Here is a 16,208-nt window from a genome sequence, read left to right on the forward strand (position 1 = left end):
TACCGTGCATAAATGGCTTGTCTACATTGGTAGTTTGTGGTTAATAGAAACATCATCTTTCTGAGTTTTTCCAACTGGGCAAACAGCTCCCATCACCTGGGTGATACAACTGAATGAAAGGCGGCTCCCGTGAGGTGACACTTCCTGGGACCTGGGCTAGAACTTAAGACCCACAAACATCTTGCCACTGCCAGCAACCTTGCAGAAGGCTGCGTCAGCCTGACCCAAGCAGAAGTCTCCCCGCGGTGGAACATGTGACAACTACAGGGAGGGACAGATCTCCAGTGGCCAGCTGGGACTGTGCACCTGTACCTCAGGGCAGCCCAACTGCTGACATGTATGAAGCGTAAAGGGCAGAGCATCAGCCCTGTTGGCATTAACGTGCACTTGGGATGGAGGGGGTGTGTGTGTGTGTCTGTCTTTGTTGCAGCCCAGTTTCACCCCCGGGGGGGGGGACTCTCTGTGTAGCCATCCCGCCCCCCCTCAGAGGGAGACGGATCAGGCTGGATCCCTTACAGTCAATGGCCACCTAGGCCCCCAGGCCGGCCCCATCTCTCCCCCCCTCCATCCCTCACCCACTCACACCCCCATCTCCCGCGGGCTCAGCTACTCTGCAGGCCCCACCCCTTTCACCCCCTCCCGGGCTGCGCGCAGGCGCAGAGCCCTTCCCCCTGCCGGCGGGGCGAGCTGCGCGCAGGCGCCCTGGTGGCCGCCTGCCCGCCCGGTGGTGTGTGTGCGCGAGAGAGAAGATGGCGGCGGCGGGGGCAGCAGCGTGAGGAGCCGAGCGGACGCCCAGCTCCCCATTGAAGCGGGGGCGCCATGGCCTTAAACAGCGCCCAGGTACTGCCCAGCGCGGGCCCCCCCGGGCGGGGGGTGGCGGGGGAGCCGTGCCCGGCCCTGGGGGGCTCCTGGGCCCCGCCGCCCCGGAGGAAGCACGCTGCCCGGGACTAGGCCCAGGGTGATTCTGCAGCCTCATTGAATCTCCTCAGGGGCCCGGCGGGCCCTGAGCCCCCCCGGGGGGGCGGCAGCGCCTCCCTCCCGGCAGCCCCTGGTGCGGGGAAGGGATCCTGGCCCTTAATCGCCGGGGTTTCCCTGCGGGGTGGTGCGGGGAAGGGGCGGCCTCCTGGGTGTCCTTTGCGGGATGTTGAGATTCCGCCTCCCTCCAAGCCTTTGCGGGGGGAGGGAAGCGGTTCTGTAATGGGAAGGGAATAAGGAGTTTGGGGATTAATTTGGGTTTCCCCCTCTTCCCAAACAAACCTTAGCGCATGATGCTGCAAAGGGCTGAGTAACGAGATTAACATGCGCTGCGATGTGTGTGAAAATCCGCGCGCGTGTGTGTGTGAGATCAACCAACCAAGGTATCAGTGAAGGGAATACAAATCCTGCATTTGAGATGTGTGTGTAATAAACCAACTAAGATATTTATACATGGAATAAAAATCCTGCATTCCTAGGAGCTTTTGCATGAAAGTTAGAACTTGAAGCAAAGTTAGCACATGAGGCTTGATGCTTTGGTCCAATCTCCAGTATGTAAAAAAAGCAAATGATTGAATGGGACAATTTCTTTGTGTGTGCAAGTTTTGTTCCCAATCAAAGTAGTGGGGAATAAATATGCTGCATTGGCAGATATGTATTTTAAAAAACAAAGTTTTATGCTTGATCAGATTAGGCATAATACAAATAATAATAATATGCTGTTTTACTAGTTGAAAAAAATATTTTCAGAAAATGAGAGTGTCTAGAGCAACGTGATAATGCATTAGTTGTGTAGCATATTTTTCTGAAAGTCATTCGTCAAAGTGTTTATATATAGTAAAAGTAGTGCATTAATGGTGATGGCTGTTTTTTTTAAACCAAGAGTATACTTGATCAAAACTACTGAGGTGTACTTGTCAGGGTTGATTTTTGAGAGAGCTGTTTTTGTTGACACTTGAGTGCTGGAGGCAGTTAGTTTGTGTGGCCTGTTTACTTGGTTTTAATGTTTATAATAAAACATAATGGTTACAGAGTTTCTTGCCTTTAACTTCCACTGTAAGCAGTCTATGGGAATTAATGTGGTTTTGTTTCTCAAGTGATCAGTATATGATCTTGAACAGACAGAATACAACACCTACCATAATGAAAAGTGAGAGAAACTCAAAGTTAAGCTTTGAAGTTTTTTGGACTCCCTTCTATCCCATCCCCAAGTGAGTAAAATAAGCAGTATTTTGTGTGATTATTATCCAGATGTAGTGCAAAAGACAGATATTCAGACTTTCTTGATGGAGAATGACAGACATTTTTTGTATTGATGCTTAGTTCATTAAGTATCTTTTTTCTGCAACGAAAAAGCACACAACTGATAACTTACATTTATGTTGTAGCAGTTAAAGAGGATTATACATGCAGCTTTGCTCTTTTTCTAATGTACACTTTTCACAGTATCTTCAAGGCCATTTAACTAACTGGGTAGTACTACTGTTAGTGCGACTATTCTGTAGATAAAGTGAAGTATGTAAGTCTTTACAGGATCAGGACTGAAGTTTGTGTATCCTTCAGAAAATGAACTTGCAGATTTTTTTTTTAAATCAATAATCTTGGCACTTTACAATTGTCATGTGCTGATATTTGTTTATTCACTATCACTCACATTATTCCTGAAGATGGTCAGAGATTTAAGCAAAAATTTAAAAAAAACGAGACTATGTGCTGTTATAATCCAGTTCTGCATATTGTTTTTCTTCTGGCATCACTGTAGGTGCCAGTGATTGATAGTATTGTAGGAAGGCATGCTTTAAATGCTAAAGTAGGAAGAGAATATTATTTGGGAGAAAAGAAATCTATTAATGCATCCTCAGGACTGCAGTTCCCAAAAGGGGAACCTGAAGAGAAAAAAGTTCTTTACATACTTGTGGTGTGTATTTTTGTGTGTGGAAATGCAATTTTAGATGTAGATGTGATTTTTTAAATTTTTTTTTTTAAATTTAAGATGAGAATATTAGAGTGAAATGGAGTGAGAGTATGTTTTCATGACTTGTCTATTAGTATGAGACTATACCACATTGCTAATTTATTAACACATTATGTGCATGCCATCAGTGGTTTGAGCATTGGCCTGCTAAACCCAGGGTTGTGAGTTCAATCCTTGAGGGGGCCATTTAGGGCTGGGGGCAAAAATCTGTCTGGGGATTGGTCTTGCTTTGAGCAGGTGGGTTGGACTAGATGACCTCCTGAGGTCCCTTCCAACCCTGATATTCTATGAAGAGACCCAGTAAAGGTATAAAGCATTTATTTTTCCATGTGACTATGAACTAAATTTATTTATCTTGATTGAGAAACATTTGTCTCCAAGGAAAAGTTATTCTGCTTCTCTATGACTGTTTTGGGATCCATGAAACATGTAGTCTGTTTTCACTAGAGCAATATCATCCAGAGAGTTTAACGTTAATGGAGTGGAGAAAGTGAATACAGTGGGCTTTAATTCCATGTTTACTGTATTTTTATTTCTGTTGAAGTGATAGTACGTGACATTTTGAAAGGAGTATCTTGAAATGACAGTTTTGACAACGTGCTGTACAAAATGCATTTCAGAATATTCCAATATAATTCAAATATACTCTTCACTTTTGGCTTTTTATTTAATGAAGCTGTTTCATAATCATTTTAATCAGACACTTAAACACTCCTATCACTCTACTATACTTATGGGTGTGTACTTCTGAGCACATTTAAAATCTGTTAGGTTTTTTTTCCTCTCTTCAAAGACAGAACTTGAAATAAACCTGTTGCATCACTGCTTGAGTCCCATTACAGGTATTAAGCTTTGTTTTAATATTAGCTGTGTTTGAAACTATATTACATTAAGAAAGCTTAAAAAAATCCGACTCTTAAAATAAAACCATTTTCATTCTTCAGCAAATGTTAGAAGTTTCTTTATTGGAAGTATTAATACACAGTGCTAGTCATGAATGCTAAGAACAGTTCCTATCTGTTTATTTTCTTTTATCTTTTAGGTGGAATTAGTTATATGACAAACTTCATGCATAAACCTTGTGAAAACAAATTAAATGGGGAAAGGGATACAAAAGTGGGATGAATCATTTCTTGCTTATTTGTTCTTTGACAAGATTAATTTAGTGCCACACAAGTACCTAGAAGGAAAATTTGTAACTTTTTCAGTCTGCTTGGCCCCCCTTCCAAAAAAAATTCTAGACTACAGTACTGGTTCAGAGACCTTTTTTTAGAATTGCTACTGCAGTTTGCTTATTTAATGATTTTTGTAGTGTCAGTTTAGGGAGCCTGTTTGTTGCTTAGACACACTGCTACCTCCTTTCATGTAACGATTAAAAGTAGTTTTACAGTTGAAGAGAGGAGAAAGTGATGCTTTTGCATATAGATAAAGTATGCTGTTCAGTTTCTATTTGTTGTGATACATGTGCAGCATGCTGTGTCATACAAAACAGACAAATCTGTTTGTAATAGAACTTGCTGGCCTTGGGCCATTGGATTATAGTCATTTGTCACTTTAATGCCATTTCAGCAATGTAGATGTTCATTTACAAAGAATTACACATGCTAGAACTGCAGTTTTTCTTCTTAGTGGAAGTGCTTTATTTGTGACCATTTAACATACAATTTAGGATTAAGGAACATTGTACAGAACAAAGGTACTTCATAGTAGAAAAACCTCATGGCATATTTGATACATTTTAAATTAGGATTAGAAATCCCTATTTCTGTTCTGTGTAATTATTAGTTTCCTATTTTAGTGAATAGGACTGTACAGACCTTTTGGGTGATATTACCAGTGATGGGTCAGTGTTTTCTGGGGTGGGCGAAGGAAGGAGAGAAGGGGTAGAACCTTCCCCCCCCCCCCATTTTGTCTAAATAGTATAATAGGATTATACTGGTTTAGATTACTTAAAAGATATAACTTTGTACAAATCAAAGTTATTGTTAATGTGTTCAAAGTTTAACTCTATAGACTTGTTTGTTAAAATTAGTTAAGAGTTATTGCGCAAATGAAGCACAGCAGTGTGTGTTTGATTATTAGATTCAGCAGTCTTAATACCTAGTTTATTTGCATCTGATCCTAAGAACACCATTGTATTCCGGAGTTCTCTACTTCTCTGGGGCTTGAAATAGCCCAAGTTTGTTAACCTTTGGAGCATGCTGGAAGGCCTCTCTTTTTCTCCCTTGCTTATATGGAGATGGGTAAGATTGTCTTGGAGGGGCTTATTAAAATTCTGTTTATACTGTTGTGTATTGTGTTTTCAGGAATGCATTTTTAAGAGATTGTCAAGGATGCCCAGAGCCTACTGTGGATTTTTATTTTGTAATGTAGGAGAAATTGAAATAAATGTTTAACATTCCGTGAAAGTGACACTGGTTGTAGTTATTAATCATGTAAGCAGTGATGTAAATTTACATGGGCTTTGTAAATGAAACATAAGACGTGTTTTGTTCCATATAGTTTATAATCTAAGGAGGTTGTGGAATCATTGTCATAATTAAATTTTAACAGTGCATATAAATTAACTGGGAATCAATAATAGTTTTCTATTCTGTAGCTATCATTTATTTTGATAAGTGGGGATTGGCCCAACTATTTTGGAATTCAGATAATAAACTTTTTAAAAGGATTGCCAGTCTGCAGTTCACTGTTGTATCTTGTTACCTGTGCACCTCTGTCTGCTGCCACTAGTTTGAATATTTGGGTAATTCATTTGAATGGATTGTTGTGATCTTCGTGTACAGCACATCATGAAGCTAGGGCAACATTATCACTTTGGATAAGGGGGGAAAAGTACCAAAAGTTTATTTAATGTTTAAATTCTTTTAAAGTGGGGAAGAGGATCTGGAGGTCTTCAAAAAGAGGGAGGAGAAGAATGTTATAGGAAAGCTCTTGGTATAAAAAATTATAGTTTCCAAGCTTCCCCTACAGATAATGTGTGGGGAAACATTTTAAAAAACGTATTAAAAGATTGATTTCCCTCCAATAATAGTGTGCATGGTAGATGCTTTTTAGGGTATTGTTTTGTTGGAACTGGGCTAAATATCCTAGAACCACAGTAACAGTGCAGTGTGATCTGTATTCCCTGAGTGCAGTGGAAAGGATTTTTCATTTCATACATCACTTACAATTTACTGCAGTAATTTCACAAAGTCAGGGCATCTCCTCTTAACTCTCAGTTCTTTTCCCATTGAAAGCTACATATTTGTCATGGATTTACCAGCATTATTAAAATCCATATTAGAAGTAAAAAAAGCTGTACATCCTTCACACACAGAAAAACAGAACTTATTTGTGGTGAAAATCATGGTGTTGATAACTCCTGGTGGTTGTTTTGATGTCTGCAGAGAAACAATTTTCAATCCAAAGCAATATCTATTGAAAAAAGTCCATTGTTACCATGATGTGTATTTTACTGTTCTGCCATAGGCAGAGCATTGATCTTTACATATTGTGAAACTTAAAGATTGCTTATCCACATCATGCTTTTATTTTTAACAGTTTAACAAAATACTAATACAAACTTATTCAAGGCTTCTAATTCAGTATGTGGTCACCAGAAACTTACACTTTTGTTTTTAAAGCCACCACATTTTCTTTTGCCCCTGAGGCATAGATCCTGTACTGCAGGATTGAATTCTTGCTACACAAGCACATTTTTCTTCTGCCCTCAATTGTTTTTTGACCAATTGCGTGGTCCAGTACAGGTCTGGAATAGGGGAACAGTTTCAGAGCCAGCCTCCCTTCCAGTCTTGCGAGGCAGGAGGTAATGGGAGCAGAATGCAAACAAAGGGAAGTGAGGTGTTTGTAAATTTCTGCATGGTGTAAAAGTGCCAGATTATTCCAGAAAGGGCATGGGGTGGAGTGAAGAGAGGGAGGAAAAATGAATTGCTTAATTTTAAGATGGAGGCTGGATTTGTTTCAGCTGCCTGCCTAATGATATTTGTTTTATAGTAGCTCTTATAGGCTTCAACTAAAATAGGCACTGTAGCCTAGTAAAAGACAGTGCCCAACTTAAAAAAATTACGATCTGAATAGATGAGCTGGACAAAGGGAGGGCGGAAACAAAGGCATATAGTGGTAAAGTGACTTGTAGTATAGCAGGTTAATGGCTGAATTGGGGATAGAATCTGGATCTCTTTGAGTCCCCATCCAGTGCCCTGTCCACAGGACCATGCTGCCTCTAGTAGTGGTGTCTAATTGGACTGGTAGTAAAAGAAAGTGAGAAATGATGCCCCAGTAGAATGGAAATCGTCACTCCCTCTCACGCCTTGTCTCCTCCAAAAAAATGTAACGCATTGCTTTTTGAATTTCTGGTGTGTGATCTATTACTATTCATTGAAGTAAAATCCTAATGTAAGGTGTATTGAAAATCAAATGAAAGTTATAGATCATTTAAATTAGTTGTGCCCATCCACCCTTGAGGAATAGCGCTTAAGACAGAAAATAAATATTAATTATTTACATGATCATTTAAACATATTTTTATATTTGTGTTTTAGTAGGGAAGAACTAATTTTACTGACAACTTTTTGGGATTAAAAGCAACAGCAACAACAAAATAAAGTACATAATAAAACCATGCAAGAGTGGAGAGGAATAGTCCAGTTTCAAAATATAAAAAGTAAAACTGTAAGAGTAAAATTTGCTTAGTCACCCAACTCCCATTCTCTTTCTTGGCAAGTTTGTGTTCTATTCACAAACAAAATTGGATTATGGTGGTCACCTCTGCTACTTAATAATCCAACTTTGCTAGGGAGCTGCCTATCTAAGGCACCTCCAAAAGAAGAGCTTACCAACCTGAGATACCTTAATGTTGCTAAGAGCCTACTCCCCCAAGTTTGCTTTGTTAGTAGGGTAAAGATAATGAACATGTTATCATGATTAGTACTTGTGGTTATTATATAGAGGCCATAAAGGGTTATTATTGTCATTGCTGGGGTCTGACTTTAGCTGCAGAATAAAAGTTCCACAGGATTGTTACTGATATCAGCCATGAAAGCAGTGTAGTGGAGAGTGCTAATTAAGTTATTCTGAAAGTATTCTTTCAGTTGGTTTTCACTTCATGTAGTTTCCATCAAAAGTCTTCTTTGGGCTATAGCTGTCACAGTGCCTATTCTTACTTTTTTCATGTTCTATATCTTTCTTAAACAGTGCACAAGTACAATTTAAAGCACACTGAGGTTTTATTTTTCATCACCTCTGAGTGGACTAGCAATCAGAATGGATTACGTGGTGCCGACAACACACTCTCCAACCTTCCAGTCAGCCAGCTTGGCCTTGCCTATCTCTTCCAACCCAAGTGTGACCAGGGACAACAGTTTGTGATCAGAGCTGAGGTTGTCAGACTGACCTCTTTGCTTGTGTGGCCCACATTTCAATACAGAGATAGTTTCATCGGTCTCCTGTTCCTTTATATTTCTGTGGATGACATCCCCTTTGGCTCATGATGGCATAATATCTGGTGGCTACTACAACAGTTGCCGACATGGAGAAGTATTATTAGGAAAGTATATCACATTTGAAGCTGTATCTTGTGCCAGTTTAACAGCTGGAAAAAGAGCCAGCAGTATATGTCACTTGGCTTTCTGTGGGCCACCAGCAAGTGCTCCACAGACCACAGCTTGGGAGTATCTTGATTGTCCGGGAAGACTTCAGTGTGATCAATTTATTGCACAAGTTGCAGCAACAGTTTGGAGCCACAAGTGTTTAAGCAAGACTTTGCACACCATGCTTTGTACATTGTTTGACAGTGCTTCATAATGACTTTTTGCATGATAGCCACTGTTTAAAATGTTAGGTTGTATATTAATTGTAGGCATTTTCTCATCTCTTGAAGGCCAGAAAATAACTCTTCTAAAATCAGTTTAAGCACAAGGTTTGACACATCCCATATACTTCAGGAGCAATCAAAAGTGAGACATACTGATTGTTGGCAAGCATGAAATCAGAAAAAAAATTCTTATTCACTGAAGCCTTGTTAGTTTAGTTCAGGGGTTCTCAAACTGGGGGTTGGGACCCCTCAGGGGATCGCAAGGTTATTACATAGAGGGTTGTGAGCTCTCCGCCTCCACACCAAACCCTGCTTTTCCTCCAGCATTTATAACAGTGTTAAATATATAAACAATTGTTTTTAATTTATATGGGGGGGGGGGGTGTCGCACTCAGAGGCTTGCTATGTGAAAGGAGTCACCAGTACAATAGTTTGAGAACCACTGGTTTAGTTAGTATCCTCCAACTACTTGAACTAGTGTTGTGTAAGTAACAATGTGAGTGATTCTTGTACTGCTGCTTATGAAATATCTGCAGATTTTACTAGGAGTTTTTTTTTAAAGTGGATTTGAAACCATAGGAGAAAACACTAGTCACACACCAGTACTGTATTCCATTAATGTATGTATTATGGCTAAGTGAGGACTATGCTGACTTCACAATAGTAAGATTAAAATCTCCAGAAATCTGATTTTATGGTTTTGGAGCATTGTGGCTATTTTACCACTAATAGCATTTTAGAGTTCACCATCATAGTAAGTTCATTTAGTTTCAGAGGAAAGGAAAAGAAGTTAAACTTGATGAGGATGATAATCTGAGTTGTCTCACATTTCCAAAATCTAGTCTTCTCCACTCTTATATTCTTATTGGAATGTGCAAAAGGGACTAGAAAGATCTCAGGACAAATAAATTGCTATAAGAAAAACAAAGGAAGAGTTTAATATGCCAAAAAGTTACAAAATAGTTAGGCCTTCTGCACTACAGTGTTAGGTAGACATAAGTCACTTTGTGTCAGTCTATTTGTGCATGTGTCTACGCTCAAATTTCTCTGGCCGATGTAAGAGGCCTTTTACAGCAAGTAAAACCACCTTCCTGAATGGCATAGAGCCATGGTCAACCTACTGAGGTTGACACAGTGAAAGTATAGATGCTGCATAACCTGTCGACCCCTACCTGTCCTCCAGCAGATGTCCCACCATGCCCCATTCCCTGTGATAGTGATCATTCTGATCACATTTTTAAACTCAGCTGCCCAGGGGCTAGAGACTGGAAATTGCTCCCTCTTTAAGTTCCTTGTGTGTTCTTGAAATGCTTTTTCATGATTGCTCTCCTTGCTGAGCACACCTAGCAGCTCACCTTTTTGCGTGCAACTGCCCAGCCATGTACTCAGGCCGTGTCTACGCTCCTGGAACTGTGAGGAAAAGAGGCTGTGCCAAGCACAGCTACAGCCCAGCCATAGAAACATTGACATCTACAAGCAGGTTGTACAGGGAATGCAGGCAAAGGGGTATGACAGGGATCAGCAGCAATGTTGTGTGAAGGCAAAGGAGTTTTCTCACGATTCCACGTAGCTCTTGTGCTGTGCTGCAGGCCTGCCACTTCTATAAGGAACTGCATGTCATACTTGGCAGAGACCCCAGTCGCACCCTGCAGAGCACTGTGGATATGTTGGAAGACCCTGAGACAGAGACTCCTGCCATTAACAGCCAGGGCTGAGGTGGGAGAAGATGTGTTGGGGGACTCCAGCCATGCAACAAGCCAAGACCTATTTGCGACTCCTCCACAGATTAGCCAGTCCTGCCAGGCAGGTGCAAATGAGCCTGATGAAAGGGAAAGGAACTCTGGTAATTCTGTGCATGCATTTTTCCTTGTAGTATTTAAATGTAAAGATGGTGCCCATCCATCAAGTTCTTTTACTTCTACAAGAAGAGGTAGAGGAACCACAAACAGAAGCAGAGGTGGCATCTGTTTTTCATTTCCCTTTTGAGTGAGTTAGGGCTAGGGGAATGTGAAGCTGGTTATGTACATAGAGATATTCTTTATCTCTTGAGAGATCTTGATTAAACTTTCATGTAGATGTTTTGCATTTTTTCCCCAAAGATTACTAGGAATGTCTACCTTATTTCTTCCTTCTCAGTAGGAAAGTTTCCCACACCACTCTGCAGTGTTTGGCTGGCAGCTTTGGGATGCCAGTAGCGGCTGTGTTCTATGTGCCTTTGTCACCCTCGGGAGTGGGAGATCAGCTAAAATCACCACCACCTATGAAAAACAGTACCAGTATTCAGTGCCATTGCCCTATACTCATACCCATGCAATAGGGACCAAATTTTTATAGCTTCATGTAATAGAAAATCCTTCCCCTTGCTGTTGGGAGACATACTCATCATGGCTGGAGCTGGAGAGCAGTGCTGTGTTGAGTTGCTCCAAAACTGAAGTGTCAATAAGCATTTCTGATTAAAATTGTTTATGGAAATAAGGGAAAGGAGTTTTGAAACTTTCCCCTTTCCCTTGTGACTGTAAATCCAATGGTACGTATGTCTGTTTTTATCAGCAGCTTCTGGCATGGCTGCCTTGAGGGGTGCCCCCTCTATGCCTGCAGAATACCTGTCCCTGAGGATGAGAAAGAAGAGGACTAGGGAGGACGTGTTCTTTTGAGACTCTGAAAGCCAGTGCTGCATCGAACTGTAAACTAAGGACTTGGAGGGCCAGTATGTCTGACAGCATGGAGAAAGACAGGACAGGAAAAAGACCTAGGAGTCCCAGCAAGACAAGGAGAGCGAGATGCACCAGGACATAATGGGGCTTCTAAGGCAGCAGACTCAACTGCTGCAGACCTTGCTTGGCCTGCAGGTCCAAAAATTCTTGACTCTCCACCCTCTGCTGTTCTTGGAGTACTCCATGCTTGCTGCTCCACAACCACTCAACTTAACATATGGGATCATGGGGTGCATTCTTACCCCTACCACTCCTCTCCGGAGGACATGAAGGAAAGCCACAGCTTCACATACGCTGACCTGTGAGAACCACAACTGGTGCACGTGTAGCCACAATGGACTACCTTTGTGTAGTCTGATGAACACGTGCCCACTTTTTCTCTAATTTTAAATTTTCAGTATGTTCAGTTATGTTAAAAACTTGTATAACATTGGCTGTGTTGGCTTTTTTTTTTTTTTGCACGTTGATTTTTTTCTGCACTTTTCCCCACTCTATAAAGTTCTATTTTTGGAGAATCAAATTATCTTATTAGTTCACAACAAATATTACAGAATGCATAGCAGTGGTCAAAGGAAACAGCACCACAGAATTCATAGCTTCAGGAAAACACCAAGCAATGTTTTGTAAATGTACAGCAAGCACCCCAGAATTCTTAGCAGCACTCAGAGCTCCAGGTTCAGAAAACACTCCAGCATAGAACATTACTGTGACTGATCATTAAAATGCTCTTCCAAAGCCTCCCTCAACTGCATAGCTCCATGTTGAGCTCTTGTAATGCCCCTTGTGTCTGGCTGTTCCAAGTTCACAGACAGCTTCTCCATTTTCACCTTAGTGGCAGTGTTCCCTCCTTTGCCTCACACACATTATTCAGGAGGCAACATCTAGCTATAACCACTGGTCTATTTTTCTCCCTGAGATCCAGTCTAGTGAGTAAACACTGCTAGCGGTTCTTTAGTTTACCAAAAGCACATTGAACAGTCATTCGGCACCTGCTGAGCTAATAAATGAATCTTTCCTTGGTACTCTCGAGATGACCAGTGTAGGGCTTCATGAGAGAGGGGTTGGCTGGGTCCCCCAGAGTCACTATTGGCATTTGATTATTGCCAGTGGTAATCTGATGGTTGGGAAGTGTGTCCCTGCTTGAAGCCTGCCTCTGTTTGGCATTGGTGAGGCCTCATCTGGAGTACTGTGTCCAGTTTTGGGTCTCACACTACAAGAAGGATGTGGAAAAATTGGAAAGAGTCCAGCGGAGGGCAATAAAAATGATTATGGGGGCTGGAGCACATGATTTATGAGGAGAGGCTGAGGGAACTGGGATTATTTAGTCTGCAGAAGAGAAGAATGAGGGGGGATTTGATACCTGCTTTCAACTACCTGAAAGGGGGTTCCAAAGAAGATGGAGGGATAGCTCAGTGGTTTGAGCATTGGCCTGCTAAACCCAGGGTTGTAAGTTCAATCCTTGAGGGGGCCATTTAGGGATTTGGGGATTGGTCCTGCTTTGAGCAGGGGATTGGACTAGATGGATCTCCTGAGGTCCCTTCCAACCCTAATAATCTATGATTCTATGGATCTGTTCTCAGTGGTAGCAGATGACAGAACAAGGAGTAATGGTCTCAAGTTGCAGTGGGGGAGGTTTAGGTTGGATATTAGGAAAAAAGTTTTCACTAGGGCGGTGGTGAAGTACTGGAATGGATTACCTAGGGAGGTGGTGGAATCTCCTTCCTTAGAGGTTTTTAAGGTCAGACTTGACAAAGCCCTGGCTGGGATGATTTAGTTGGGGATTGGTCCTGCTTTGAGCAGGGGGTTGGACTAGATGACCTCCTGTGGTCCCTTCCAACCCTGATATTCTGATTCTATCGGTTGCCTTACCATTGTTTGGAAACCCCATTGCTCACATCCATCCACTGTCAAATCTGACATCAGGAATCATAACACTCAAAAACCAGTAGGAGAACACTTTAACCTGTCTGGTCATTCAATGACAGATCTGCGGGTGGCAATTTTGCAACAGAAAAGCTTCAAAAACAGACTCCAAGGAGAAACTGCTGAGCTGGAATTGATATGCAAACTAGATACAATCAATTTAGGCTTAAATAGGGACTGGGAATGGCTGAGCAATTACAAACATTGAATCTATCTCCCCTTGTAAGTATTCTCACTCTTCTTATCAAACTGTCTGTACTGGGCGATCTTGATTATCACTGCAAAAGTTTTTTTCTTTCTTACTTAATTGGCCTCTCAGAATTGATAAGACAACTCCCACCTTTTCATGCTTTCTGTGTATAGATATCTCCTCACTATATGTTCCATTCTATGCATCCAAAAAAGTGGGCTGTAGCCCATGAAAGCTTATGCTCAAATAAATTTGTTAGTCTCTAAGGTGCCACAAGTACTCCTGTTCTTTTTGCACATTGCTGAGAGTCACAATTCTGCATAGCCATGTTAATCGTCTCCTGCTAACTACTCACATGACAATGGACCCCACAGTGAATTTTCCAACTCCAATATTATTTCCCACTGACTGGTAGCAATTTGATGTTTCAGGCTTCCAGAGTGTGATTGTCACTCACTTCTCCACTTTCAATGTAGCTCTTATTAAGGTGTCTCTGTGCTGAAGGGTTGGGGCGAGCTCGGGGCACTGATTCAGGCATTTGGCCTTTCACATTCGGAATTTATGCACCTATGTCTTGTCATCCTAAACATGCATTATGGTGTGTTCCAACGAGTCAGTGCTCATTTCTCGGACCCAGAAGTGGTGCTTCACTGTTTGCAGCTGTGCCAGAATGCCACCAACAACCTTGAATTGTTTTTCACTGTGTCCCTAAGCAAACTGTCCTAGAAGAAATCCTCATAGCCCAAATTGTTGAAATACTTCCTGATGGTCTACAAACACAGGAGAATTGTGTGTCCTGTATTTCAACATTTATGATGATAGCCCAGAACTCTGTGGGCTCCATGCTTGTCCGGGATGGTAGAGACCAAAAAGTTTTGTCTAGGTTTATGGGACTTTCAGTGTTTAACAAATAGGCATTCATTACATGTTTAGGGAAGAAAGAATCCCAGATCTGCTATTAGACTATGGAATTTTCTCCCAAGGGAAGTAATAAAACCCCCATAATTTGGGCCATTTAAAATTAGACAAAGCATTTGTAAGTGCACATTAGTAAATGTACAGTAGATAGATACTGCACTGACCATAAGATGAGAAGTTTATTAGATTATTTAAGCCATTTTAAAGTTTTTTATTAGTTAAATAAAACTACCTTGAAAGTGCTAGGTACATAAGAGAAAAACAAGTTTATCAAAACATGTTTGCATTTAAAACCAACTAACGCACTTAAATAAAAGAAGTATTATGTGTAATGACTGAATTGGACTGATGTTTCTGGTCACCACATCCTTCAGGATTTTAGAATTGGTAGATCTCATCTTCTCATACCTTATTTTTATTCATAGGATGAATAGGAAGAAGGAAAACAAGCTTTCCTGCTTTTTCAACTTCCAGTTGGTTTCTCAGTTTTGAGTGAACTAGTTGTTGAACTGAACTAGTTGAATAAACTGAAATGAGGAAAATTATCCCTCTGTACCTGCAGAGCAGGCTACTGTAATCTAAAGTTGGTTTAGCACTTCCACAAACTCTGGTTCTAGGTGCTTTGCCAGTGACTTCCACCAATTTAGTGGTTTAACTTTCTTTAAAACTTCAGCAGAGCAAACAGATACAGTTTGAATGTTTGTATTTAATTTAAATTATATGAATAGGTTATAGTAATGTTAGACCTCAACATAGACTGTCATAATATCAAATTTAATTTTAAATAGTCTTATTTTTAAAAAGAAAGATGCATTTTGTTAAAATTGGGATTTTAAAAATTGCCTTTGCAACCTGTATTTGCCCCAGGGTGCATATACATTATGGTAGTGTTTAATTACATGGTCATCTACTATTTTTTTCCCCACGGAACTGCTTCCTTGTTCAAAGCAGAGATTCGATGGTGTTCACTTAATGAGCAGTCTATGCAATATTTTGTTTTATCCGTATTGTTCAGTGTATGGCTCCATGACTTATTCACTGTACACTATTCAAACCCTGCTCTGGAGACATTAATTGCCTCATGGGCCTTTTTTTATGGTCCTCAACATTATAGTTTCTAAGTACTTGTCAAACAATTTATTTTCTAAACACCCTGGTGAGATGAGAGAGTGGCATTATGTCAATTTTGCAGATGAGGAACTGAGGCACAGAAACTAAGGTTAGAAATTTCCATGAATTTAGAATGCCCAATTTGAAAAATCCCCGATAACTTAGCATTTATATAGTGCTTCATTTGTTCAAAGCACAGTTCCCATTGATTTCAGTTACTGCTGTGAATATTGTGCACTTCTGTAAATCAGACCCCAGGATATCAAGTTGGATACCCAACAATGTGGCAGAGGCAGGGACAGAATCCAGTTCTTCAGAACAGCATTCAGCTACCTTAACTATCAGACTGTACCTTTTGTCTTTCTGCAATTCCCTGCCTCCTTCATTAGATGCGTTCCAGCATCTGCTACAGATGAGGCAGGGGTGTTTCCTACATGACGCAAACCTGATTCATCCCCAAAGTAAGTCTGTCTTTTCATAAGAACATAAGAATGGCCCTACTGGGTCAGACCAAAGGTCCATCTAGTCCAGTATCCTGTCTTCCGACAGTGGCCAGTGCCAGGTGCCCCAAAGGGAATGAAAAGAATA

The 16,208-nt window shown here is 41.0% G+C and overlaps 1 protein-coding gene across 4 annotated transcripts in view; it reads left to right on the forward strand.

The window, feature by feature from the left end:
* The first annotated feature begins 695 nt into the window (after positions 1-695).
* The window catches only part of USP10 (ubiquitin specific peptidase 10), a 66,115-nt gene continuing 50,602 nt past the window's right edge, over positions 696-16,208 (forward strand). For all 4 annotated transcript variants that reach the window (XM_044987410.1, XM_044987412.1, XM_044987411.1 and 1 more), the window contains exon 1: positions 696-840. In XM_044987410.1, coding sequence (XP_044843345.1) covers positions 820-840 — 21 coding nt within the window. In that variant the 5' untranslated portion in view covers positions 696-819. The remainder of the gene's footprint in view (positions 841-16,208) is intronic.

Source organism: Mauremys mutica, chromosome 14 (genome assembly GCF_020497125.1).
Source record: "Mauremys mutica isolate MM-2020 ecotype Southern chromosome 14, ASM2049712v1, whole genome shotgun sequence".
In the NCBI taxonomy this organism is placed as follows: Eukaryota; Metazoa; Chordata; order Testudines; family Geoemydidae; genus Mauremys; species Mauremys mutica.